General features: G+C 32.9%; 3 protein-coding genes across 8 annotated transcripts; 2 read left to right on the top strand and 1 right to left on the bottom strand.

Annotated features, from left to right (window-relative positions):
• Positions 1–288: 288 nt before the first annotated feature.
• LOC106670977 (7-methylguanosine phosphate-specific 5'-nucleotidase-like) lies at positions 289–7,562 on the top strand. 3 transcript variants are annotated; one of them, XM_014401696.2, is made up of 7 exons: positions 1,550–1,725; positions 4,504–4,701; positions 6,394–6,547; positions 6,612–6,834; positions 6,906–7,149; positions 7,217–7,333; positions 7,413–7,561. In XM_014401696.2, the coding sequence occupies exons 3-7, from the start codon at positions 6,424–6,426 to the stop codon at positions 7,518–7,520; spliced, it is 816 nt and encodes a 271-aa protein (XP_014257182.1). In that variant the 5' UTR covers positions 1,550–1,725; positions 4,504–4,701; positions 6,394–6,423; the 3' UTR covers positions 7,521–7,561. The 3 variants fall into 3 exon arrangements, with proteins under 3 accessions (XP_014257181.1, XP_014257182.1, XP_014257180.1); XM_014401695.2 differs by lacking the exons at positions 1,550–1,725; positions 4,504–4,701 and adding an exon at positions 289–318 and having other exon boundaries at positions 7,413–7,562; XM_014401694.2 differs by lacking the exon at positions 4,504–4,701 and having other exon boundaries at positions 1,551–1,725.
• Positions 7,563–9,492: 1,930 nt separating this feature from the next.
• Positions 9,493–20,648, bottom strand: LOC106670912 (cytochrome P450 9e2-like). Of its 4 annotated transcripts, XM_024227706.1 has the most exons (10): positions 16,096–16,553; positions 15,854–16,042; positions 14,586–14,718; positions 14,330–14,526; positions 14,123–14,271; positions 13,641–13,856; positions 13,333–13,578; positions 10,091–10,315; positions 9,857–9,895; positions 9,493–9,704 (listed from the first exon to the last, which is right to left on the bottom strand). In XM_024227706.1, exons 1-8 carry the CDS (start codon positions 16,284–16,286, stop codon positions 10,146–10,148), a joined length of 1,491 nt encoding a protein of 496 aa, XP_024083474.1. In that variant the 5' UTR covers positions 16,287–16,553; the 3' UTR covers positions 9,493–9,704; positions 9,857–9,895; positions 10,091–10,145. The 4 variants fall into 4 exon arrangements, with proteins under 4 accessions (XP_024083474.1, XP_024083477.1, XP_024083478.1 ...); XM_024227709.1 differs by lacking the exons at positions 9,493–9,704; positions 16,096–16,553 and adding an exon at positions 20,581–20,648 and having other exon boundaries at positions 9,762–9,895; XM_024227710.1 differs by lacking the exons at positions 9,493–9,704; positions 16,096–16,553 and adding an exon at positions 17,643–18,058 and having other exon boundaries at positions 9,762–9,895.
• On the top strand, positions 20,556–26,654 carry LOC106670924 (probable cytochrome P450 6a13). The gene is made up of 9 exons (XM_014401603.1): positions 20,556–20,693; positions 24,191–24,375; positions 24,445–24,633; positions 24,688–24,820; positions 24,964–25,160; positions 25,237–25,385; positions 25,452–25,670; positions 25,730–25,993; positions 26,377–26,654. Exons 2-9 carry the CDS (start codon positions 24,191–24,193, stop codon positions 26,565–26,567), a joined length of 1,527 nt encoding a protein of 508 aa, XP_014257089.1. The 5' UTR covers positions 20,556–20,693; the 3' UTR covers positions 26,568–26,654.
• The last annotated feature ends 320 nt before the right edge of the window (positions 26,655–26,974 follow it).

Here is a 26,974-nt window from a genome sequence, read left to right as displayed (position 1 = left end):
TAATTAATTTTATATTATTAGTATATTGAGTAAGTTCATAAAGTTCATATAGTAGTTTGATTATTTCCAGTATTTAAAAGAAGTAGTGTTTTAAGGGAAAATTTCTAAAACTAGCATTTCTATTCAACAATAAATCAACATGAAAAATTGCCTTTCCCTTCATTAAGTCATGCTGTTTACCTTCTTTATTTCTTTACTCTTTTTTATCAGTCTCTGCATATAAGAATGGCATTTGCAATTTTTACAGATGTTAAAGTGAGTTTTTTTTTACCACTTATTATTTTATTGTATCGTCACATCGGTATGGATGCTCGGATTGTAAGTTACTGATTTATCAAGGTGCTTTTTATGACCAAATATACAGAGAACTGACCTTGATATTTGATTTGAAAAATTGCTGTAGAAGTATCTACAGAGAATATTTATGTAACATTGGTACATCTAACATCTTAAACATTTTGATCAACATTTATTAACAAATGAAACAATTGAGTGTAAGTTTTTTTAAATTAACAAGGTATTTGCTCAAACATTTAACTGTAATGTTCTTCAAGGTTTTTAGGACAAGTTAGTTTAGGGAATGCTCCATGAAAATCAAGCTTGTGCAATCTGACATAGAAATGCCTGCCTAAACCATAACATCACCACCTCCATAGCTTGTCCAGAGTGAAAATATTGCAAGGATATATGCTCTCCTATTCTTCACCAAATCCTCTCTCGGCCGCCAGAATACCTCAAACAACATCTTGACTCATCCAAAAATGACATTTTAGTCCAATCTTGTTCCGACCGATTGATGCGATTTCTTGCGAAACAATCGAGCTGTTCTGTGCCTTGCCAGAAGTTCTGGACCAGTGGCAACATTACAGTGCATAAACTGACAACATTTCTTTTGCAGTGGTTGCTTGATGTCAACAGCGATAGAATGTTGATTACATAGTACAACAAATTTGAAACTCAAATATGGTACATCTTCAAAAATTCAATTCACCAGAATGTTAGAAAAAAGCTATATAGAAAAAACCAACAACGAAGAGATTGACTATTTAAAGATTTATTTACAAACTCCAAATGTAAACTCAAGTAGGAGATTTTATCTGTGTTTTATTTACTGTAAACTTTTAAAATGGCCAAAATATTGTTGAAAGAGAATCAATGGAGGAGTTAATTGAAAAATATTAAAGTTGGCTTTTTGTCTCTCAGTATAATTACTAAGTCTTAATGAAGTGTGTATATTTTTTTATTAAAAACTGTTAATTTTAAAGGCTGATAGTAATTATATCGTTGTGGATAATTAGTTAATGTTTTTTATTAGTTAAATAAATTTTAATATTTAATTAGTTAAGTAGTTTCCACTGTATTAATGTTGCAAAATTGAGAAAAAAATTTAGCCAAAAGTGCAATTCTAAAACTTTTAGTATATTTTTGTTGAGTAAATTAAAGTAATAGTGATAAATAAAACAGATTTTACTCGTATTTTTTTTCTCAGTTTTGTCAAAATGTTGAGACTCACCAACACATTACACATTGACCTCAGTGGCAATTAGATAAGAGGGCAATGGCAAACGATTTCCCCAGCTCAGCACATGGCAGCCGGTAAACAAGTGGAGAACCTTTTTAATTATTTACTTTGTTATTAACTATCAATTAAACATAATAATAATAATTAAACAACGGTGGGACGGTTGTTAAAATCGATCTCACTCAGCCATGGCAAATCTGTTGGTGAGTATCACGCAAAGATATGCTGTTTCACATATTTCAGGCAATCTGAATAAATTCTGCACAAAATCGTCCGAATTCTCTTCATTTTCGCAGCAATTAAGTTTGAAAAATAAAAATAACAATATCGAGAAGTTTGAGAGGCACTTAAGAGTACACTCAGCGCAAATACACTGAAAGAATAAGAGGGGAAAAAATATGACTTGCATTTATTTGCTAATTTTCCATTTTTATAGTTAATTTAAAACGTTATTACAACAATAATAACTTATAGTTGACCTTTATAAAGTGATACTAATACTTTAACACACTTTAGATTACAAATAAACAAAATCAGTTCAATTTCATACTTTCCAGAGCAACTTGTGAATTGTTGGTTTTTTAATGATGAAACAATAAATTTGAGTAAATAATAGTTATTTTTTCTTAATAGTGTGGTTTTAATTCAAGAAGATCTCACCCGGGTGGATACTTTGACCAAAGACGGACGTAGCGTCTGATATATTGTCCCAGCCTCGGGTGTGCTTCGCTCTACCATCCACGATGGTCTATTATAGCTTAGGGCCACCAGGTGTCTTGATCTTAGAGATAACCATGGTGTACGATGGCTAGAGACGATCGTTTTATTGCTCTTACTCCACTTCCTTGATAGGTAGTCAACTCCAAACGGTCCATAATGTAAGGGTGAGCTCTAAAACAGTCATCAGAAGGTGTGAGAAAATCTATACTTCCCGTATTAGGTTCTCTTCTGCTGGAGAGGTATTGAGTAGAAAGTCAACTTTCAAAAATCAGAATCTTGCTTGGACACTTAATATGGTTGAAGGCTGTTCTCTTCACAGATGAATGCCGGTTTAGTTTGGCAATCAGATGACTTGAACTTTGTTTCATGTGCCACGCAAGAGCCACAGCCTTTTCAGGTATGGTATGGGGTGGAATCAATGTCCATGCCTATATCAAACTGATTAGCATACATAATTGATCATTGACTGCACTAAGGTACATTGAAGAAGTTCCGGAAGCTGTGGTCCTATTTTGGCCATTTATTAGTGAAAACCAGTATTAGATTGATAAATGTATTAGTCTGGGTGTACGATATACTGCGCCTTTTAAGAGCTGGTGTATCCCCCATTCTGTGCTTAAAGTATAAGTCCTATTTCATCAAGGAACTTGATAAGTAGGCCCGGTTTCAGTGGTTGAATTTTGCCTACAGTTATGTTGTAAAGTGTCAAAAAACTTCCTTATGCGGGCAAGTGTAGCTAGTAGGTGTGTTGGTGTCTCCTCTGCTTTTTTTGCAGAATCTGTGTCGTGTTGGGTTATGCCAATGTCCTTTAGATGTCCATTTAGTTTGCAGTGTCCTGTTAGGATTTGTTGATTTTCGCTACTTTAATGCATTCTGTCACCTCTTTTCTTCCAAAGTTCGTTAGAAGGTTCTTGGATTGTTTGTGCCCAATGAGTGAGTTCCACTGTTCCCTTCTTTTTATCCTTCTGTCTAAGGTGCCTATGGATAGCCACAGAAGGGGTCGGGACCTATTAGCGGTATAGCAAGGGCATCCACTTTCTTGTTGTCTTCTACTCCCACACGCCCAGAGATTAAGCAGAGGCTGACTTTGTTTTAAATACCTAATTTGTTTAATTTGGTTTTGCAATTCAGCAGCATCTTTGAGCTAATGGTGTATGAATTCAGCGCTTTGGTGGCTGTTTGGCTATCTGGCATGATAGCTACATTCTTGTTTTTGTACCTTTATTCAGATTGAATTGGGTACATCTATTGATTGCATGGACCTCAGCATGGAAGGTACTGGTGTATTTTCCCACGGGTTCTGAATATTTAGTCCAGGACCGAATACCCCTATTCCTTCTGTGTTCTAGATCCATCTGTGTACCAGTGATGTTCCCATTCTTAAAGGAGGTGTATTTTTCTTTCCCATTCCTTTTTGGTACTTAAGCTTATTTGGAAATTTTGGTTAAACTCAAACTGTGATCCCGTTCACTCCATTTATTGGGGACAACTTACAATAGTGCTCTACTGCATGGAGCTTAAGTTGTCACCCATTACATGGAGGATGTTGGGACTACCACAGTGAATTGACCAGCACATTCTCCTAACATGAAACCCACAGAAAACTTATGGTACATAAAGAGATGGTTTAGACATCATTCATCACCTCCAACAATTGTTGAACTGTTTAAAACCGCACTTGTTGAAGAATGGGATTTTGTTTCACAAGATAAAATCCAGTCGCTTTTATTTACTTGCTGCCGAGGAGACAAGGCTTTCTGTGAGACTAGAGGAGGTAGTTTGTATTATTAACAGCAAAACTAGGCAATAAATTAATAGTTAAATTTTATTTTATACTAAATGATTTTCCTGTTTTGGTGAATTTTCTTTCAAACTATCCTAATTTAATTGTAATTGTTATTAAAATTCATGAATTTAATAATTTAGTTCATTAAAATGAGTATGTTGTAATATTAATATAATGAAAAATGGCAAAAAAGGAGGGAAAACTTAAAAGGTGGGGTTGAGATGGAAAGTTGGTGTCTGAGTGGATCGAGGTCACGATAGCTCAAGTGGTAGAAGGTTGTGGGTTCGAATCCCGCTCGTGCCATTGACTTTTTTATCTCAACTAAAAACCTTAATTAATTGTAATAAATTAATTGGTAAAGAGGACCACGAAATTAGTGAATATAATGATAAATGTAGTTTGAATACACATATAAAAATTAAACACTGTATATTTTAATTTTCTTCATGGAATATCACTCAACATTTGCTTTCAGTAACTGGTTGTAATTAGTCATATTGTATGGCAACTACCTGTTGAGGTTGAGGGGTCAAACCTCTTTACAGTATGTTTATCAAATAATCAGCAATCATGGCAAAAAAAAATTGGACACAACTATCACTCAGCCCTCTGTTAATGAAAGTTTCTAATTAGAGTAGATAAAAAAACAGGTGTTTTGATACCATTATTACAGGTACATCAATTTTTTTAAAGCTTTTGATGAATAAACCATTCTCTTTTTCATTCTAAACTCAGTTCCCTTGCTTTTGCATACAGTGTTCTTCAATTTTTTCATTTTTGTTAAAGGATGGTTCTTTTCACAGAACTGTTCATTCCTCCCTCTCAGTCTGCTCGCAAATAGTCCTCATCCCAGACGAGTCTCTTCTCTCCTCATAATGTTCTAAAATATTATGCTTATCACATGGATGACTACCAAATCTATCTGTCTTTTTGCCTCATGACCTTAAGATCTCTACTTTACAAATTCAAGAGAACTAAACACCAGCTCCTGGGCGATTGAAAAATAACTCTCTCATTATCATTATCCCAGGCTGTTGTTTGTACCATCTGTCAAGAACTGAGAGATCGTCCTAGATCAAACTAGCCTAGAAACCCAAATCTCCCAACACTGCTTCTCGCCCTCTGCCAATTCTGTCATGCGTGGTAACTCTTCCCAATCAGCATCTGCAAACTCCTGATCTCTTGTGATTTCCCATTTCGATATTGGACTCACCAGCAAGCTTGTTAACAGACCAAAGAATCATGTTTGACTCATATTTAGCTTTCCAATGAAATCTCTTATGTCTAATATGTATCGTAGTTTGAGATGGCTGTACCCCCCTCAGGCTATACATTCTTCACTCCCTCATACAAATCCACTGCTTTGTAGTCGCTCCTTCCTTATCCGTACTTACAACCCCTGGAATTCTCTCCCACACTCCCACACTACATATGCCATGCCTCAGCCCTTCCCACCTTCTGTCTTTTTATTGCCTCTTGTCCCTTCAATTTAACGCTGAAGATAGTTGATTTTCTGTTGCTTCGGTACATTTAATTTCTGTTAAATTTCTTCTTTCTCTTATTTAATTTCATGTGTTCTCTTTGTTTTTATGCTATTAAATTTAAATTTATATTCATTTTGACATGAATTATGCCAAATTTTGTATTTTTTTATATCCAAGAGGGTTCAAAGCCTGAGAATAAAATTATTGTTTTCTTCTTCTGCTATGTAATAGATTTCACTATTTACCATTATCGGTTTACATTGAGGTGTATCAGAAATGCGGTCTTGGATTAAAAAAATAATGACTATTCTGGTTATTTGATTATGTATTTATTTAATCTTCCTCAGTGTTCAACAATATGCAGTTGTATTAGTTATTTACAATTATAAAATATGAAATTCACATTTCTGTATAAATAATTATTTGATACATCAAAACTCAACAGAATCAAAGTTGGTATCCACTTTTTGCCAGTAGTTGATTCAAAATACTCTCATACACATTTCTTAGCAGTCTGGAATAATCATCTTTGATCAAACTGATCAAACTACTAACAACAGTTGAATTTGAATTTAATATTTGCCAAATAACATTTTGAAAAATTGAATGTAGATTTTTTTTCCAATAAACATTTTAAATCTAACATTATATTTCATGTTTCATTTCATATTTATATGGCTATTGCTTTTGTCTATTACTTCATTATTAATTTTCTTCTTTGTGTATATTCTGCTATTGTACATAATTGCTTAATAATAGTGGTAAATAATTAAATTATTAATGAGATTTAAAAAAATTCAAAAATGTTCTAATTGCAATTGTATAAAAATATCTAGTTTATTTTATAGTTTTATATAATGGATTAAGTGTTTATATTTTAGATTCCAGAACTTAACAAGGGACATGTAAAGATGAAAAATAAAAATGATGTTTTGAAAAAAATTCAATTGTTGGTTGATTCGGGGCCTGAGAAACTTCAGGTCATTACTGATTTCGATCGGACGATAACGAAACACAACTCGCCCAGCAGTTATGGTAAGTCATCGCCCAGCCTCTGGGCAAGTTTCCTTGCCTAAAATTTTAGAACATTTTCTTGCAGCAATATATAAACTTATACCGACCCTTTCAAAAGAGTTCCTCGATGCTACCGATTCCTTATACAAAAAGTTTAGGGTCATCGAAGAAAATCCCAAAATGTCCAGAGAAGAAAAACTCCCTCATATGATAGAGTGGTGGGAATCAAATGAAAAATGGTTCATTGGTTTACCATACAATATAAAAGATATTGATAATGCAGCAAAAGACTCAAAAGTTAAACTCAGGTATTTATTTATACTCTTTATAAGATTTTAACAAAATATATATATTTATACGGTTATTTTTATTTTTTAAGGCTAGGAACAGAGACTGTGTTTTACAAAATGAACAAACATGAGATACCAGTTCTTGTGTTTTCCGCTGGCTTGGGCGATATGGTTTCAGCGATTATAAAAGAGTACAATCTTGATTATGACAAAGTCAAGGTTATATCTAACTTTTTCAAAGTCGAAAATGAAAAAGTCATTGGATTTCAGGGGCAGACGTTGCACATTTATAATAAAAACCAACATGCAATTGAAAATACAGATTATTTTAAAGTATTTTATTTCTATTTGTTTACATAAAATAAAATCTTCTAATAGCTAATAACGTTTTAATGTTTAGGAACTGTCACATAGAGAAAATGCTATAGTTATGGGGGATTCTTTAGGCGATGCCAATATGGCTGAAGGAGTACAAGGAAATGGCACTATATTGAAAATAGGCTTTCTTAGTCACCATGTAAGTTTATATACGAACATATTTTACATATTTTAAATAACTAATTGAACCATGATCAAAGTTAATTATCCCCTTGTAGGTCGAGGATTATTTATCTCAATACCTGGATCTTTTTGATATCGTGTTGGTAAAAGACGAAACATTTGACATTTTTAATACAATTCTTGACAAAATTTTAGGAGATTAATTGTATATTTTGTACATTTAAATATAATCATGATTTCGATAATTTATCTTTAAATATTATTTTTTAACTGAACAAAAGAAAAAGAAAGTTTGATATGAACTGCAGTTTTTTTTCAAAAAGTTTCCTTTCTACAGGGGGACCGCGGTAGCCGAGTGGTTAGCATGAGAGACTCTCACGCCGCGGTCGTGGGTTCGATTCCCACCGTTGCCTTTGGCCATTTTTTCACGATAACCCCCCCCTCAATTTGAACACACATATAAGAATTGTCACCATGGCTAATATGCATGGATCATAACGCAAAAAAAAAAAATTCCTTTCTACATTTAGTTACAATAAAAGTAATAAAGTTGTATTGAGACGTTAAACATGTCATTAATTATCCTGATAATTCTAAATGTCCTGATAATTTTCAATTAAATTGCAACTGTTGGCAGAATCATTTTAATTCTAAACCAACATATGTTGTAGTCTGTTATCACATATTTACAAATACTAATTACTAACTACTAATTTTTATGGGAATTTTGTGTGCAGAAGTAATTCAGAATGGAGGTAGTCATATCAATGTGTGTTGATTAGTGACCATTTGTCGATGATTATTCAGAAATCGTGCGATGCAGTCTGGTGTGATGTAGGTTGCAGAAAAGCATTTTCTTTATCGTGCCAACGTTTCGATCTTTATTGAGATCATCTTCATGGCCTGGGATTTACACACATTGTTTACATTTAACAAATACATTTAACATGTGGAAAAGTGAATTTATAGAATGCAAAAAAACTATTTTTTTATATTCACTAGTTTCATGGTCCGCTTGACCAATTGATATCTTACAATTAATTAAGGTTTTCAGTTGAGATAAAAAAGTCAATGGCACGAGCGGGATTCGAACCTACGATCTTCGGCTTGCTTTTCTTGCCTTTTTGGCTCTCCGTGGCCATTTGTCGCCGAGAATCAAATTGATTACACAACATTTGAAAAATGGCAAAAATGAGGGAAAATTCAAAAGGTGTGGTTGTGATGGGAGGTTGGTGTCCAAGTGGATCGAGGTCACGATACCTCAAGTGGTAGAGCAGCGGCGTATCAAGCCGAAGATCGTGGGTTCGAATCCTGCTCGTGCCATTGACTTTTTTATCTCAACTAAAAACCATAATTAATTAATATTTCTTCTGAGATGCCCAATATTTCTCTGATAACATTTTTAACCATTAATTCGGGATTTTGGTTCTCACATGTTAAACTTTTTAATATAAGGTTATTTTCTTTCAATCTCCCCCCATGCATACTAATCTGAAAGGCATATTCTTTTGCTCTTCTTGTGAGATAAAAATTGTCGCTATTTTTTCTTCGGTTAAATTCTTGACAGTGAGGCTTAACAAGTGCATGCTTTCTTTCATTGTGATTTTTTTTTTTTCATCAAGAATGTCGCTGAAATAGCATCGACAATGATGAAATCAATTGAGAAAAGCGAAACCTACATCACTGAACCCCATGGACTTCAAATACTAGTATGGATCTAAGTTTTGGCCATTACCATCACCTCTTTAGGGAAGCCTCGAGTAAACAACATCATATTCTTCTTCCCATGGTTCAGATTTTCTGTAGTGCCTTTCATCGCTGATGATCTCTCAGATACGTCTCAGCATTTTGTCATCTTATGTGCTGGGTTAATCATTTGTAATGAAAATCCTGAAGATGAGGTCTGACAGAGTGAGAATTGCCAGGTCAAAATGGTGGCAGTTTTCAATTTAGTAAACTCTGATTTCTGTTTTCAAATTCATGTTGCCAACAAAAACGTCGAGCACGAGTCGATTTGTTGATAACAAATGACAATTTTTTTCTATTCTTTCTGCAGTTGAGTTCTACCAAAATAGTAGAAAACAGTTTAGCTTTAACATATAAGGGACCTTAGAAATTACACTCAAACCTTTGTGAATGTCAGATATGTCATCAATTTTTTAAACTCCAACATGGTCTCATGAGCAGTACATTGTTATATTACAATAAAAAAAATCATTTTGTACAATATGAAGAGTACAATTGCAAGCATGCCATACAAGAAACAAATATATAGTTTATACGCCGAAGAATCTCTCCTTCCAAAAACTCGTACGTGACTTCCTCAAAGACACATCTATCGTAAGGCTAATTATTTAAATGTTACTTTGTTGGCAAGAATCAATGAACTGAAACATAATTAGATTAATCTACCACCAAAGGGAATGAAATTCAAAATATAAACATATAATAAAAAATGTTAGTGCTTTATTAAAATCTATAACCTAAAAATGGCCCATTTCAAAGTGATTCATGTTATAAAAAATATGAAATTCTTTACCATCCTGGGAAATTTGGTTCCGTATTTTCTAGGATACTCCTAAAAATTAAAAAAATTTTTTTATGAAAATGTACATAATGTATGATAACAAAATTCTTATAATTTCAACAGCACTTATTTCTTTAATTTTAAGACTTTATTTACAAAAGCAGTACAAATTATTTGAAATATTTTACTTGATTATTTAAAATCTTGATATTTTAAACCACAAAAACTAGTCATCTAAAATAATACCTGACTCGACAAGTAGGCGCCAATTTGTCCATTTTTTATTGGCAATTGATAGTGGCTATAGAGGGTCCAATTTGAACTTGAGCAACACATCGCCTTTCGCTGATTTCAAGAGTGAACATTTCGGATCCTGTTTTAGCTCCATGAAAGGATCTCTGAGCTCGATTCTAAATTTCAGCATGATCGACACCAGTGCTACTTTGAGGATGAGCTTGGCAAATTGTGCACCTGAAATGCAATGGATGTTTTGATCGTTTGCTTGAATTTCAGCAGTGGTGCTGCAAGACTAATTTTAGATGGTGCTAGGCGCAATCGAACACCTAAAAAGACTATGGCAGAACTGCTTATGCTCAAGGTGAAATATTTTTTTTTCTTTATTTATTTACACCGGCGCCAATTAAATGCTTAACTTGTGAAACTGAACCTGTGCTTAAGTAAATTTGATAATGTTTTAGAGCATAAGACAAAACAAAATTACACAAAAATATATATAAAAAAGAGGAATTACTCGTTAGTAGTCACAACTATATATTAGCGTTAATCAGTTTCACTTTCTTTCACTGTCACTTTGGAGGTCGCGAGGCCAGTTACGCTTCAGCCATCATGGAGGATTATTTGTAAGTGTGCAGGATGAAGGGGGTTTATGTGACAGGTAATTGTTTGTGAAACTTCAAAGATATATTGGGTATTTAGATCATTGTCAATGGTAAGATTAGATATGTAGAAAGGAGCATTGACGATGGTTTGAAGGATTTTTAATTGTAAGGATTAGATACGTTGGAGGTTGGAACGTACTGTTAAACCCCAAAGTTTGATGCGTCAAAATTGGTCTCAAAATATTTATATAAACAAGTCGTTTATTTTGCAGTCAGCATGGATTAACTATTTTATTTGATCTCATTCCTTTAATTTGATCATTTTTGTTTTTCAACTTGGCTTTATAATTTGGGAAAGAGCCTCCTACATCCTGGCTCTTTTGATAGTAAAAGCTTGTTAAGATAAAACAGCTCACATTTATCTTATCTAAGTTCCGGGACAAAAAGATAGCCCACTCTAGCATTTTGTGTATACATTTTTTGAAGAAGAAAATTTTTGTCCATAAAAAGCAAAAAGACAACAGTAACAAAGAAAAGAAGACTATTTTATTGATTGTTATTACATAAAATACCTATCATAAACAGATATAATGTTCGTAGTATTAATGTAAGCGGACGACGGTGCGGCGGCCGAATAATCTCTCGATATTCACTTGCTTTTCTATAAGCGACAAGAGATTAGTCGGCGTACTTATTCTTGTGTAGGGGAAGGTAAGGTTCCAGAATTCAATAAACCAGAGAGCATATTCAGTAACATTTATTGTACACAAGTCCTAATATTAACAGTACCCTAATTGCTAATTAATTAATCTACAAGTCACCCACAACTCTAAATCTGGGATGAGTCTATCAACAAAGGGACTTACCCCAAACGATGCTCGCCACGATCAGTGTCCACAACATCTCTTCTCTTGACCTCTGACTTGGCTCGATTGGTCGCAACAGCTGATCCTCGCTGGCTCTGGCTGGCAAAGTCCTCTTGTTGAATCCCAGACGGAGGGTGGCTGCTTCTCTCTCGGTCCTTGGTCTTGACTGCCTGGGGTGAGTCTCTGATTTTGACTCGGGCAAGTCTTCCGAGGTGACTCCTGAGAGAGTCCCTGGTCTTGACTGACTGGGGTGAGTCTTGTATCTTGACTGACTTTTGATTTTCCAGTCATCCCTTTTATACCAGGTCTCTCCCGGAGTAGGGGTGGAAAGGAAACTCAAAAGTCAGGGGAGTTCTCACGCTGCGGGTGGGCCGGCAAAGACGGTGGTCTAGCACAGGGTTGACGCATCCCCAATTTACGATGTCCCCCATGGCTACGGATTTCCGACCGTTCTTACCTAACTGTCTACCTGGGTAACCATTTCCAAGTTACATTTGCCAGATTTGTCACGTCGTTCCCATCTGGGTGGTCGCCCCTTCAGAGTACATGTCATGACAACCTTTGTCCCTTTTCATCGTTTACCCTATTTTGTTCTTATGTTAACAATTTAAACTTATCACCAAGACGGGGACCGGCTTACATTAATAATTTCTCTGTAAATTTCTTAATCGACAAGATCTTTCAGTAGCAAGATACATTTTAGAGAAAGGTGTTAATTTTTACCATGTTCTGTAAAATTTAACTGTCACTTGTCCAGTTTTATTATTTGTTACATCATTGATTTCTCTTTTGCTAAGTTTGCTTTTACTGATTATATATGTGGACTTAATCGACATTCAGTAAAGTCCAGAGTCGTTTGGGACTACATTAGAGCCCTGTCAGACATTGGGGAAAATAACAAAATTATCCTTGTCTGAGTGCCAGGGCACACAGGGCAAAGCTGCAACGAAGAGGCCGATAAATAGGCAAAGGAAAGCTAAATGAGGACACCTATTGGTACTGAACTCTTTTGTGGCTTACCAAACTGCCAGAAACGTGGATCCTCTGTTCAATGGGAATGTACCCTGGGACAGAGGCATGCAACATTTATCAAAGGACCATCGCAGAAACTAACAGTGGAACTACTAAATCTAGGACGTGTTAGGACTAGAATGGTTGGACTGCTAACTGGACACTTCAGACTCCGGAGTCAAATGTATAGACTCAGAGTGGCAGAAACAAGCCTGTGTAGTTATTGCCAAGAAGAAGTAGAAACAGCGGAACACTCCTTTGTCGGTGTGAAGGCCTATGTAGAATTTCAGATTCCTAATCCTGGGAGAGGCCAGGCCCTGAAGGATACACACGGGAGCCCTTGAAATAGATTTGGGTTTGGTAAAAAGCCTTAAGCTTAACGAGGAGATCTAGATTAAAAACTGGAGATACACAATACACCAATACTGGTAAAGGCGCGCAGGTCGTAACACGGCCAGCTCCTATATAATCTAATCTATTACCAATCTTTCGACCTACTTTGGGGCATCATCAGGGCAAACTTAAATATATCAACGGTTACTTGACAATGTGGGGACTGAGTTGGTCTTCAAAGAAATTTGAAACATCTGTTAAAAACTAATTATGTCATATTATACTGACTAATTATGTCTTTAAGATTGTTTTGCCCTGATAATGGCCTTAAAATAGGCTGAAAATTTGGCATTTAAAAAGTGAATTTGTGTTTCTATACAGACCAAGATGCAGATTATTTATGAATAAAATAAATATTGAAAAGTTTCATTATTCAAACCTGGGCATTTTCTTGGTCCTTTACCAAATGGCAAGTAGGTAAATCCTTCGTTTTCCTTTTTGAACCTTTCTGGAATAAAATCATTCGGGTTGAAATAAAGCTTAGGATCCGTGTGAATTGCACATATCGGTATTGTGACAGGAGTCCCTGCTTTAATTTTATAATCGAGACCGTCATGGTTCAAAACAGTATCTTTTGTGCAACGCCTTGTTATTACTTGGATGGGCGAATGGAGTCGTAATGTTTCTTAAAAATAAATTATTTCAATGATATTTCTCTCAAATGTGTAACATACTCAATTAAATTACCATTGAGCACCATATCGAGATAAATCAGCTTGTTAAGGCTTTCCAATGAAAATTGATCATTTATATTGTTTGTTTTTAGCTCTTTTCGCAAATCTGCTTGGACATTTTCTTTTGATGCAATTTCAAACAGACAGTAGTAAAAAGGGCTCACAGTCATAAAGTATCCATTAATAAGAATTGTCAAGCAATGTGCTGTTATTTTATCGTAATTATAGACTGGAATATAAAAATCACTATAAAAATAAAGTTCTCAAAAAACAATTAAAAAATTGGGTAAACTTAAAACAAAAAATATTTTTCTTATCCTTAAAACAGTAATCAATATTTTAAGTCCTCTTTGAGATAATTAGCCTACTGCTACAACTACTATATTATTATGTATGTATTTGATTACTTAATTTTATTTAAGTTTAATATTTATATTATAGATAGACAAATTTAAACAAAAAATCCACAATAAAAAAATTAAATGCTTAAAGAACCTGTGCCTTCCCCACTAGCTTCTGATTCTTTATTAATATTAATAAGATGCTGGAGAAAGTCATTACGATGAACAGACTCTTTCACACGATACCTGCATTTCTCTGATATTAGGGAAATGAAGTAATTCGAAACTCTTGGTGGAATAATCCTGGAAAATCGAGTTTTCAAAATACACCAACGGATAAATTCAAGTGCCTTTTTCAAACCTGTAAGTAAATAATTTGGCCAAACTAGGTGCGTACAAAGCGAGCAGTAATGCAATGTTTGATCTTGAATCATATTTAAATATCTTGCTCGACATTTCGCTAAATTTGTTATCGGCATCCTTGAACACATTTGACTCTAATCCGAGCGCGCAGCTCGCAATGACATTTAAAATGTATCTGGACGAAAGCTGCTTACACTAGAATGATACATACAATTAATAATCTCACAGAGTTATGAATAAAATTCCATACATACTTCAATAGGTAATATATTATTATTATCTATATATTCAACCATGTTTTGTGATGTAGCCTTAACAATTGTAAACATTCCTTCTAAAGTTTTTACTTCTGTGAGTGGCGTCAAAACAGATTTTAGTGCTCTCCAACTATGAATTAAATTTCATGTAAATCAGTAGACAATTTTTGAAAAAAATAAAATTGTCTAAGCTTCCTGTATTATTTATTGTGAATTATTTATATTTAATATGTTATTTATAATTTGATCCTTTCATATCATCTTGGTCTGCCTATACTCACTGGGTTGGTCTGTCAGATGCATTTCAGCATTTTATCTTCTTCAGTGAGTTCTTGTAATCAAAGTTTTAACTGGCAATATAATTTAAAAAATAAAGGCTATATAACAGAAAAACCACTCTGAAGACGGTAAATTGCCAAAATACATATGTCAGACCAAACTTAAAATATATATATATTTTTTAGTAACTTAAGATTTACAACTTAAATTGTTGATATAACAGCTATTTTCTGTATTTTTACTGTGTTTTCAATCTTTTTTTATTTTTATTTGTTAAATTAAATATTGCAAGTTCAGTAATTTTCAGTAAACGATTATGTACAACAAAGACACTGAGGATGGCGAAGATAGAATCTCATCTGACTGACTAATCCAGCAAGGATAGGCAGACCAAGAGATCGGTAAGGATCAAATAATTGGTTCATCCTCTCCACAGACCACAGAAGGAAATCTCACGAGTATTATCTATGTAATTTGCCAGTGTTATGTATTTTTCTAATTTATCTATGAACACAACTCACAAAGTCCTCGTCAGGATCAAATAGTTAAGGATTACAAAGTACAACATTCAAAACTTCATTCTCAGGGACACAACTCCAATGCCTCAAGGACAACAATAAGTTGCGCTAATGTAAGGACTTAAAAGCAAGAACTAGCTTACAAATTTCAATAGAAGGATATTGAACGAGAACCAAACATTAACACATCACAAAATATATTGTGAATAAAACAACAAATATGTAGTAAACGATGAAATACACTTATAAAAAAAAGTTCTACTATCAAATTGAATAACAAAAATAAATAAGGTTTTCATGTTAATAAATATTTAAAAAAAATTGAACCAGAATAATTTCAATTTCATGATTACTTCTACTTTTAAAGATAATTGGTAATATATATTAAAAATAATGTTAGTATGATTTGAACAAAGATTTCATTGTTACACAGGAAAACATTGGAAAAATGTTTAAAATTTGACTTACGTTGCTCCAGATGATAAAAGTGGATTCATTTTAAGAATAGGATTTGTATCTCTTCTCACTTGAATATCATTAGAGTTGAAAAATTCGAATTTATCGACAAAAACCTCCTTGATTAAATCCGGATGCTTGATCATAATTATCGGCTGTTGTAGTTTGAAGAAGCCTCCCAAAGGCTTTTTGTCTAGTTTTCTGTCATGAAAAGTATTTACAAAAAATTAATCATATTAAATTGAACTACTCACTTGTAAATGCAAGAGTAGACTTGGCCTATTGTTTTTTTCATTGTAACGACATCTCTTATATTTCCAAAAAATATCTCTGATTGGATAAAAGGGATATTCCTTTTGAGCCAATAGTTTTCATTCCAAGTGCCAAAGAAAAAACTGACCAAAATCAATGAAAGAATTAACAATAATGTACTGAAACAATCCATTGTTTCTAAGTTAGAAATTTTAAAATGATGTTTGACTCCCTGTGTACTTTTTGCAACTCTGCACTTGAAGTACACAAAGATAAATTTGTTAATAGATAAGATATTCTTTATTATTGACTTCTGTTCCTTGATTGATTATTATTACAAACATATGAGAAATGAAACCCTTAAAATAACTGGTTTATCTTTGTCAATTAAACTACCTGATACTTCAACTCAAGAAGCGAACATTAAGAAAATATTTTAATTAAAAAGTAAAATCCACGGATTACACTTGAAATCTGTGAATTTGTTAAACCATTGTTGATACTGAATTGTAGAACAATTATTAATAAGAGCAATGTTATCAATTATTTTCAAAGATCAATATTGATAATAAATTACACTAAACAAAATGAATCATCAGGAATTTGTAGTGTGACTCGTTACTAGTCATAAATTTAAAAAAAAATCCCAATTAATATTGGATTAATCAGTACAATTTGATAATTATGTACAATATTTTAAACTATTTTTGTTATACATATTTTGTCAAAAAAAGCCGTTATCTTGTAAATTTAATTGCGTACTGTGGCGTTTTCTACAAATGCGATTCATTCTGAGTGTGTTATAATTGTTTTTCTATTTGATGATTTCCGCATTGTGTTATGGCCAACAGTATGATTTTGAATAGGAGGAAAGTTCAATTTTGGAAATTATGACAATGATATCGTGAAAGATCCAAAGATTATATCTTTTGGAAGATTGTTTATACTGCCTCTCTCCTGAAACCATTTTTTCATCAAATTTAAGCCAAATTATTTAAAAATTCTCTCCTTAGGGCTGTATTTGAAATGGTTTAAAAAATAACATGAGCATCGATTTCAACGATGACAAGCATTTTTAAAAAATGAAAGTGGCGCCATAATGACTGAGATAAAGAAAAGTAAAAAAGGCATGTTTGTTTTAAAAATTTAAAGAACAAATACTAACCACTTTTGGCACAATTGGAACAAAAATTCCAACTAAAATTACAACAAAAAAGAAATACTCAGTACCACTTCACACAGTTTTAATGTAGATCCTAGTGGATAGCTGTATTTCGAAATATTAGCGATGTGGAATTATTCAGCCAGAAAAGGATTATGTGTTTTGTCACCTTTTTATTCTTCCTGCACAATGTTTCAGACAACAAAACACAATGTACACACAATTTTATTTTTATGTTTATCACTATGGACCAAAACAGATAGCACATTGTCTCGTTTCAATTTCCAAGATGTTGACAAGACTTGCCAAATAAAATTTAAAAACCTAAGAAAATGATTTGTTACCATGTTAAGATTTACAATTGATTAAAGTGTTAGATATATTTACCACTTTTTCACTCTCGAATAATCTGGATCTAGGTATGGTCTGGAATTCTGGATGATAAAAACAAATTAAATTTTTACTGCCCAACTTTTGCCCTATTTTAAATCATCCTCAAGGCAAAACATTTATGAGAATGTCTACCATTTTATACGATTAAGTTTTTCATAGATAGTTTCAGATTTCTTTGAAGAAAGACTCAGTTCCAACAATGCCAAGGATGTAATACTATTGAATAATTGAATGTTTGAATCTTCAAAGACATTTGGAAGCATATATTAAAATTATGCCAATTTGTTAATATCTTTAAGGTTGTTTTGCCCTGATAATAGGTCAAAAGCTGGGCAGATAACGATTGAATTAATTTTTTTTCATCCGGATTATTTTTAGATCCGGGTATTCATGATTTATAATTAAGTTATGGCATATTATTTTTCTAAATTTTCATAAGTTGTTTTGTTTTAATTTATGGGTTGTAAGTGAAAACTTCTTTAGGCGCGCTCAGCACTTTTTATTATTATTATTATTTTTATTTTATGAGTATTGAATGAGACTGAGCCGTCACGCTCGAAGATGTAACGCTCATTCGGGTAGAATCGGCTCGAGTCGACTAAAGGTGGCCATTCACGATCGCTCCAAGCAGGCCAAACGGAGCGACGCCGTTCCAAAAACCACGTCAATGGCAAAACTGAACTGGCGTGCCCGGCTGTGCCGAATATTCGACCGGTCCAAACTCCATCGCGCTACTCCAAATATCTACGGCGCGACGACGGCATGGCGCGTTCGTGAATGGGAAAACCTGGCGTGGAGCGTGGGGATTTGGTGCGGTGGCCTGGGCGTGAATGGGAAAACCCTCGTTTTTTTGGCGCAGTCTCCGTCTTTCTGTCACTGGGCAAACATTTCCGTCGAACATTCTCAAAAAGCCAAAAACGTTTATTCTTTATTCGTAATGACATCCAATCGAGATTTTATTGTTGAGGTGATTGAATTGTATGAAAGTGTACCATGTTTATGAAAGNTCTCCGACACCAAAAAATGGCAAAAAGAGAGAAAATTCGAAAGGTTGTAGGTTGAGATGGGGAGTTGGTGCCCGAGTGGATCGAACTATCGAAGTCAGCTCAAGTGGTTAGCGCAGCGACGTATTTAGCCGAATGTCGAGGATTCGAATCCCATCGTGACACTATTTTTTCATTTCAACCAAAACCTTACAAAAAAAAGATTAACGTCTTATTTATATTTACTCCAGCTTGTTACCCCCTTGATTAGAAAACAAAAGACAGTCAGAGAGAAATCAGCACTACATGAAAGGTTGGCAACCACATTACGATTTCTCGCTACAGGGATGAACTACAAAGAACTTAAGTTCTCTCCTACGGTTTCTGATCATTGTTAGGGGTTGTCAATACCTCATCTCTCATTGCATTTGTATCCTTTGTTTTGAAAACGTCGACCAACTGGTTGAGGATCGAATTTCTTTTATTTCTATCGAGATAATATTATCATTGTCCACAACTTTCATAAACATGGTAAACTTTCATACATTTCAATCACCTCAACAATAAAATCTCGATTGGATGTCATTACCAATAAAGAATAAACGTTTTTGACTTTTTGAGAATGTACGACGGAGATGTTTGCTCAGTGACAGAAAGACGGAAACCGCCAAAAAAAACGAGGGTTTTCCCATTCACGCCCAGGCCACCGCACCAAATCCCCACGCTCTACGCCAGGTTTTCGCATTCACGAACGCGCCATGCCGTCGTCGCGCCGTAGATATTTGGAGTAGCGCGATGGAGTTTGGACCGGTCGAATATTAGGCACAGCCGGGCACGCCAGTTCAGTTTTGCCATTGACGTGGTTTTTGGAACGGCGTCGCTCCGTTTGGACTGCTTGGAGCGATCGTGAATGGCCACCTATACACAACGTTCGACTATACTGATTTTATCAAGAAAACGTCTATGTCCCGAATTTTGATTGTGTTGTGAAATTCAAAAGACCAGATCGCCGATCTGCAGGTGTAGCTATATTCAAAAATAGGAGAGACACGTCGACTCTTGTTAGTTCACTGATGGATGTCACACTTCAACATTCAGAAACATTTGGATTCAATATATCACCAATTGGCGAAATTTGTGTATCGAAATGTATAATAGAAAATAGACAAGAAATTGTAATAGTAGCTATTTATATTTCACCTAATCATAGTGTAAAAGACATCATCAAATTCATCCACGCAAACTTAATTATCTACACCAAAGAAGGATCTGCTCTTCTCGAAGAACATTTCCATACATTACCAATGATTATGAGTGGAGATTTCAATGTTGACTTCTCCAAAGATACATCAAAGCCTCTAGTAGATTTTTTGAAAACAAAATTAGATCTTAATATGTCCAATGATCCAAATGAAAGTACAACGAAATATGGAACAACGATTGACGAAGTTTTTGTGAGATATTTAGGAAATTTATTTCAATCAAAAGTATTTGTCTCATATTTCAGTTACCATAAACCAATAGTTTCGTTTCTAGAGTCTGATACAATCATTCAGAGCACAATCAAATTCCTACACAATCATAATTGTATACATTTTGAACGTAATTACATTGTGATTATACAAAATAAAGACCAAAAATTGTATTTCGTATCTGCCTGTACCTAATTTACACTTCCACCATGTGCTCTAGACCACACACCCAACTTTTTTTTTTTAAATTGGCTTACAGTCATGATTTTGCCAGTCTTGTGCATAGGGCCATACAAAAAACGAAATAAATAATATTTCGGATAGGCATAGATAATTTTTTAGCATGAATTCCATTAAGGTTGAACTATTGTGTCATATATGGTTAAAATTACAGATTATAAAAATGTATAATTTATTAATCAACTTGTTATGATAAATTTGTAAACATATGACAGCATGTAAGCAAATATGACTCACCCGCCCCACCAGAATATCCGAACCCCACCAGAGCAGAATTGTAAATAACACAGCCGAGATTAGTTTTGTGTTGCCCTTCTGTGACAGAGCCAAGGTCTTCCTGGTCTTTTCAGGTATTGATTTTCTTTTTGTTTTTGTTTTTAAATTAACAGTTACTCAAGCTGACCTATGGAAAATATTTTTAGTACAATTATTTTTAATGTTGTTACTAAATATTTCTCAAATATAATCACTGTTTGACAATATTTGCAAGGAAAAAAATTGTTAATTCAAGATACCCATTCTCAAGACAAAGAAGCACATTTCAATATATTTGATGAAAGAGTGTTGTGAAAAATCTAATTCCCAGTGTTGTTATTCTTTGCTGGCTTATATACAAAATAAATAAAAATATAAATTTGTATATATATATGCAAAAATATTACAATCATTGTGCAACTATAATAGAAAATTTAAAAATTAAGTATATATAAATATATATATTTTAATAATTATTAAATTTTCTTTTGTAGTTGCACAATAATTGTAATATTTTTGCATATATATATATATAAATTTATATTTTTATTTATTTTATACATAGGGCAGAAAAAAATAACATTGAGAATTAGATTTTATATATACAAAACTAGATTATATATATATAATTTAACTCTGGCAAATAAACAAAAGGGTTTTTAAAAAGAACTTTTATTTAACTAACTGAATAAAACAGTTGAGATGTTCCACTTCTATGTATGAAAAGAGAGTGAATTGATAGTTAGACATCTCGTTGTAATGAGATAAATCAGGAGAGGGAGAAAATGCATATTGCTGACTACATTGTTTCTAAGAATATTGTCTACTCGTGTCCACAACCATGGGAATTATTACAATTTTATATCGCTAATTATATTATTCAAGTATACATTACATTGGTTAATATAATTATTAGTCTTTACATCTCCAGAGCATTTGGATTACATTTTGATGAGTTATTTACAACAAAAACCTGTTTCTTTTTGTAAAAAATTATTACACAAATTATCATTAATGTGTGGTGTTTAGTGACTGTTAGTTAATGATTGTTTGGAGATCGTGAGACACGGGATGGACACTCTCAACATGGCACACAATAATGACACATCTACATGGAAAACAAGCACTTTCAGCCCTCTTGATATGGAGATTATGATGTCCACTTGGTTTAGAATAGATTGTGGGAGTTGTGAAATTATGTTTAATAGGGTTAATAAAAATGTTTTTCAAATCAAACCTTTTGAGGGTGACTTTGAATTCTAGAAGTTGCTGCCAGCCTAATGTTGATAGTCTGTAGTAAAACAAGCTTTCCTAAAGAAGTAGAAGAATTGTTTGCCCTTGAAAACAAGGTTTCTACTAGCTACTTTTATGAAGAATACCCCAGTTAAAGTTTTTGCTTCTGTTCCGACTTCAAAAATTATACTGTTTCTGGTTCTACAAGAATAGCCAAAAAATTGATTAATCTCCATAATAAAAATTATTAGATTGCCCTGAGTGTAGTGCAGACGGAGCTGGATCCTGTCAGCAAGATGTCCTCCTCGCATGGAGTTTGATGGGTTTAAGCCAATATATTATTGAGATAAGCAATTTTGTTATTTTCTGATTTTAATACGTAAGGAGTATGCAGGATAATTGTTATAAATTTATTTTGATATTTACTTGGGACAGGTTACATGTTAAATAGTTCAAAATGGTGTTCAGATCAAATTGGACCTTCCTTAAAATAGACTGTTTGATCTACTTCAATTTTACAATACATTTTCAACAGATTTTCATAATTAAGGATATTATTAATATGAAAATCTAAGGTACATTTTATTTCCATAATGAGTCTCAAATTGCTTTAATTCTGAAAATAATTCATGAACGCTAATGATGGAAGGGTGAATTGTCTCAATTTTGCAAAAAAAAAAAAACTGAATTTTTAATTTCTTCCAAAGTATTCAAGAGTAGGTGATATAATGTTTGTAATAGATGCAATGCGTCTTTGATTTCAATAATTGCTATATTTTTTCTTACATATCTCCCAATTAAATTTATCTTTACTCCTCACCATTTATCTGAAGGGTTTTAATGGTTTTGTTGAAATCGTTTATTATTTTATTATTTATGGAATACATTAAATTTAACTGATTCTTCAAATTACTTTAATTGGATTTTACATTACCCTTGAATTTGTTAAAGGCTTCTTTCTTTTATTTCTGTTTGTTGTGTGAGCAAGTAAATGATGATGATGAATTTTATCTTTTATAAACTATAAAACAGTTTGGTTGATCTTTTAATGAAATCATAAAATCATCGATACTAATTATTTAAAATTCTGAGAAAAAATGCTCTAAATAAAAATAATGAATGTGATATCTCTAGTTTTGCTGTCCCTAAGTTGATTGGTAATATTGCTGGATTGTTGGTTATGCCCTTTATGGTGTCGGTGTCCAGAGAATGTGACCCGCGATGATGTCATCAAGAAAAGTGTATCTTTTTCCTTGTGTTGAAATGTGTGTGCATTATTTTAGCAGTTTTTAATGATTTGTTTATTTTTTCAATATTTTTGGGTTTATATTTTATTCGTGTTTTTCTTTGTTTTTGTTGTTTTATACATAGACCTTTTCCAGTATGTGAAGCAATTCCTACCGTTGGCATTTATTAATTTTAGTACTTTTTCTTTATTTTCATTTATGGATTCTTTAATTTTATTGTACAGTTTGATTTGTTCTTTATAGTTTTCAACGCAGTTGTTAAATAATTGATTTTCTATGACCATTTCATAACGAGTGTGTTCTGTTTCAAGATGAACATATACAATCTCGAATAGGGTGCATTTTGTGACTGAATTTCTTGTGTTATTGTATGCTAAAATTGCATATTTTACCTTTGTGTTTATAGAGTTTGATTTCAATATATCTTGACTGATATGTTATAGAAATGTACTGTGGAATCTTTCTGCAGTTCCATTAGATTCTGGGTGCTGAGTTGAAGTAAAATGTAGGTTTATTTTATGCAATTCTAAAATTTCTTTAAATAAGGCATTGTTATTCAAGCCTGTTTTTTAGACTTTGGCTTTGTTGCTAGAAGGGTGAATGGGACTTTAAATTTATGGAAATATCATAAATTTATCTCTGCGACACTAAAACTTAGACTAGTTAAAACTCTTATTTTACTGTTTTTCACTTATTGCAGTACTAACTACTCTTTTCAGAGAGATATTTGTTGTTAGTTGGTGTTAAGTATTTTTATTTGTTTTAATCCAGGTGGTGGTTGTTTTAATTTGCTGATTCAAAATTTTTAGTTTAGTTCTAATCAATGCTTATAATTGTTTTTAGTTTCTGTTTCGAATAAACGTTTTTTAGTTTGAATTTTGTAGTCCTTTTCCAAATATCCTTTTACCCAGGTCTCCAGCCAATTAAGTTTAAAATCTTAAATGATACTTTTATTACTTTACTTTTGTAAGTTCTGTATAGGCTGCAGGGCCAGCACGCCCTCATTAGAGGTTGATAATTGAATGCGGTCAAACTGGGGGGGGGGTCAAATATTTTAGTTTAAATATTTTATTTTGATGTTTTAATTAAAACATGTATTTATTTTATTATAGATGATTGGGATGTTGTTAGTTCTTATTATTTTATTACTTCTGCCATTATTACTGTGGAGGAGAACTAAGTTTTATTGGGAGAAGCGCAAAATTCCTTACGTTCCACCAACTTTCCCATTTGGGAACATAAAAGATATTATTTTTATGCATAAAACACTTGGTGAAGTGTATGATGAAATATACTGGTAAGTAAAATACAAGAAGAAAATACGTTTTGACAATATTCCACCTATTAATTTTGTAACATGGTGAAGGAAGTTTAAAGATCTACCTTATGGTGGAATGTATCGTTTCATCAGTCCGTCGATTATGCTCAGAGATCCAGAGCTCATAAAAGCAGTTTTTGTGAAAGAATTCAACTCTTTCCAGGGGAACGATTGGTATGTGGATCCAAAGCTGGAACCGATACTTGGTCTCAATCCTTTCAACCTTGTAGGATCTGAGTAAGTAATATTTAATTCTTCATTATGGCAAGAATAATTTTTTTTTAATATAAGGTGGACCCGATCGAGAATGGCAGTCACATCTTCACTCACACTATGCAAAATTAAAGGAATGATGCCACAAATATACTTTATTTGTGACAATTTAAAAGCTTATCTAGAACTAAATCAAAATGAGTTTTTAGAGGTAATAAATTTTCATTTATTCAAAATAGACTGGTGTCCGTAGTCTATTAATCGTCACATTTACAGTTTAATAGTATCTTTAATTGTAATTGAAACTATTTTATGAGGTTGTCCACTAAACAACAAATAAACTTTATTTTGTAGGGTTACGATGTGTTTGGCAAATACACTACTGATATTATAGCTAGTTGTGCGTTTGGTTTGGACAGTCAATCTTTTACAGATTCCAAATCAAAACTGAGAGAAGTGTCGAGTAAAATGTTTAATACTGGAATAAAAGGCAATTTGGCCCTTTTCTGTGCACTTTACATGAAAAAGTTGGGCCGTTTATTAAAATTTAAGTAAATAAAAATTTTATTGTATTTATTTTCTAATGTGCAAATGCTTAAAACTAACTATGTCTCTATTTCTATTGAGAATTTTTTCGGATGAGATCAACGATTATTTTGTTGCAATAATAAAAGAAGCTTCAGATTATCGTATAAAAAATGGTATTTCGAGAAATGATTTTCTGCAGATGCTGATTGATGCAAATTTAGAACATCTACAACAAGGAAAAGGCCCATGTAAATATTCAGCAATTTTTTTTAAGGATAACAAATTGTATAATTTTAAATTTCTACAATTTGAAGTATACAACTACCAGGAAATGGCTGCACACTGTATGACATTTTTCCTTGATGGATTTGAAACTACGTCTATTTTTTTGGCATTCATCGTACATGAGATTTCATTGAATCCGAAGGTACAAACAACTCTGAGAAATGAAATTCAAACAGTCGGACTGAAGATAAGAGACTTTGATTTTGAAAAATTAAATGGACTCAATTATTTGGACATGGTTTTAAAAGGTGATTTAACCCTTATCAAAAAATTGAATATTTTAATAATAAATTCAACTTTTATGTAGAAACATTAAGGAAACATCCTCCCGGGACAACAATGGCAAGGCTTTGTAATAAATCGGTTGTTTTAACTAATCCAAAGCGAAATATAAGCCTTCATATTGAAGAAGGGATGTCTGTCACTCTTCCGATGTACTCTCTGCACAATGATCCAGAATATTTTCCAAATCCTGAAATATTTGATCCTCTGAGATTCACAAAAGAAAACATAGCAAAAAGGCCTGAATTCTGTTATTTTCCTTTTGGTGGAGGACCAAGATCGTGTCCAGGTAATTTTTAAAAAAATATTTTCGGTATTTGTAAATGTTAAGGCGCTATTGCATGAGTAAAAAACTGACTGATGTATATTTTCTGCACTTCATGTAAAAACATTGTGTTATGTATACATAATCTTACTGTAACTGTAACTCTGCCCTTGTCTAACCTAATCTGTCCCTAACCTGGTAATATAAAATCGATGACACAAAAATGAAAATTGAAAAAGAACTTTCAACATATTTGTTGTTGCGTTTATCCATAATAATATAGTTTTTGTCACAAGAAATCCCTTTCTTTGATGTTTTTAATGTTACACTGTTATAATATCAAAGGTTTTACTGCTAACAAATAATTGCATTCATTTATTTAAAAAAAGATAATTTACTTGTTTTAGGCTATAAATTTGCGTATACTATGATAAAATTGGCAGTTGTCATAACAGTACTTCATTTCAACTTGGAATCTAAAGACAATGTACATACTAAACTGGAGCTTAACCCGTTGAACACATTCTTCCATTCGGCCAAGGATGGCTTGTGGGTACGTTACACCTCATTAAAAACCAAATCTGATGAAGATGTTTAACTATTATCAAAAAAGTCATATTATATTTTATAAACAAAACTTCATTTCTCTCCAATGAAACTACCACAATAAATAACTTTATATTAACTGACTGTATATTTATATATATATTTATAAAATATATATTTATTATTCCTTTAATTTGCCACATGAAAATGTTCTCTTTTTTACAAGTTTTACATGATGTGAATTTTAAATACTTAGGGGTCTTAGGGGTAGGAAAAATAAATACTAGGTTTACATTTATAAGGTTTTGTGGTCTGCTTGACCAAATAAATTCTTTTCAATTAATTAATCTTTAATTAAGGTTTTGGTTGAGATAAAAAGTCAGTGTTACAAGTGGGATTCGAACTCACGACCTTCGGCTAAATACGCCACTGCTCTACCACTTGAGCTATTGTGACTTT

This window comes from Cimex lectularius, unplaced genomic scaffold, assembly GCF_000648675.2.
Source record: "Cimex lectularius strain Harlan isolate CLEC.00 unplaced genomic scaffold, Clec_2.1 scaffold38, whole genome shotgun sequence".
NCBI lineage: Eukaryota > Metazoa > Arthropoda > Insecta > Hemiptera > Cimicidae > Cimex > Cimex lectularius.
Note: the sequence above shows the minus strand (reverse complement) of the source record. Positions and strands in the feature narration are given on the sequence as shown.

What these genes read in the sequence shown, in the direction of transcription:
- LOC106670912 (XM_024227706.1), bottom strand. Translation starts at nt 16,286, where the DNA reads ATGGATTGTTTCAGTACATTATTGTTAATTCTTTCATTGATTTTGGTC. An exon ending in CTTTTATCATCTGGAGCAAC is followed by an intron (nt 14,719 to 15,853) that starts GTAAGTCAAATT and finishes TTTAATTCATAG; the next exon opens with TTGGAGAGCACTAAAATCTG. An exon ending in AGGACCAAGAAAATGCCCAG is followed by an intron (nt 10,316 to 13,332) that starts GTTTGAATAATG and finishes ATTGCATTTCAG; the next exon opens with GTGCACAATTTGCCAAGCTC.
- LOC106670977 (XM_014401695.2), top strand. An exon ending in GACTCAAAAGTTAAACTCAG is followed by an intron (nt 6,835 to 6,905) that starts GTATTTATTTAT and finishes TTATTTTTTAAG; the next exon opens with GCTAGGAACAGAGACTGTGT. An exon ending in TAGGCTTTCTTAGTCACCAT is followed by an intron (nt 7,334 to 7,412) that starts GTAAGTTTATAT and finishes ATCCCCTTGTAG; the next exon opens with GTCGAGGATTATTTATCTCA.
- LOC106670924 (XM_014401603.1), top strand. Translation starts at nt 24,191, where the DNA reads ATGATTGGGATGTTGTTAGTTCTTATTATTTTATTACTTCTGCCATTA. An exon ending in GTGTATGATGAAATATACTG is followed by an intron (nt 24,376 to 24,444) that starts GTAAGTAAAATA and finishes AACATGGTGAAG; the next exon opens with GAAGTTTAAAGATCTACCTT. An exon ending in TTTGGACATGGTTTTAAAAG is followed by an intron (nt 25,671 to 25,729) that starts GTGATTTAACCC and finishes ACTTTTATGTAG; the next exon opens with AAACATTAAGGAAACATCCT.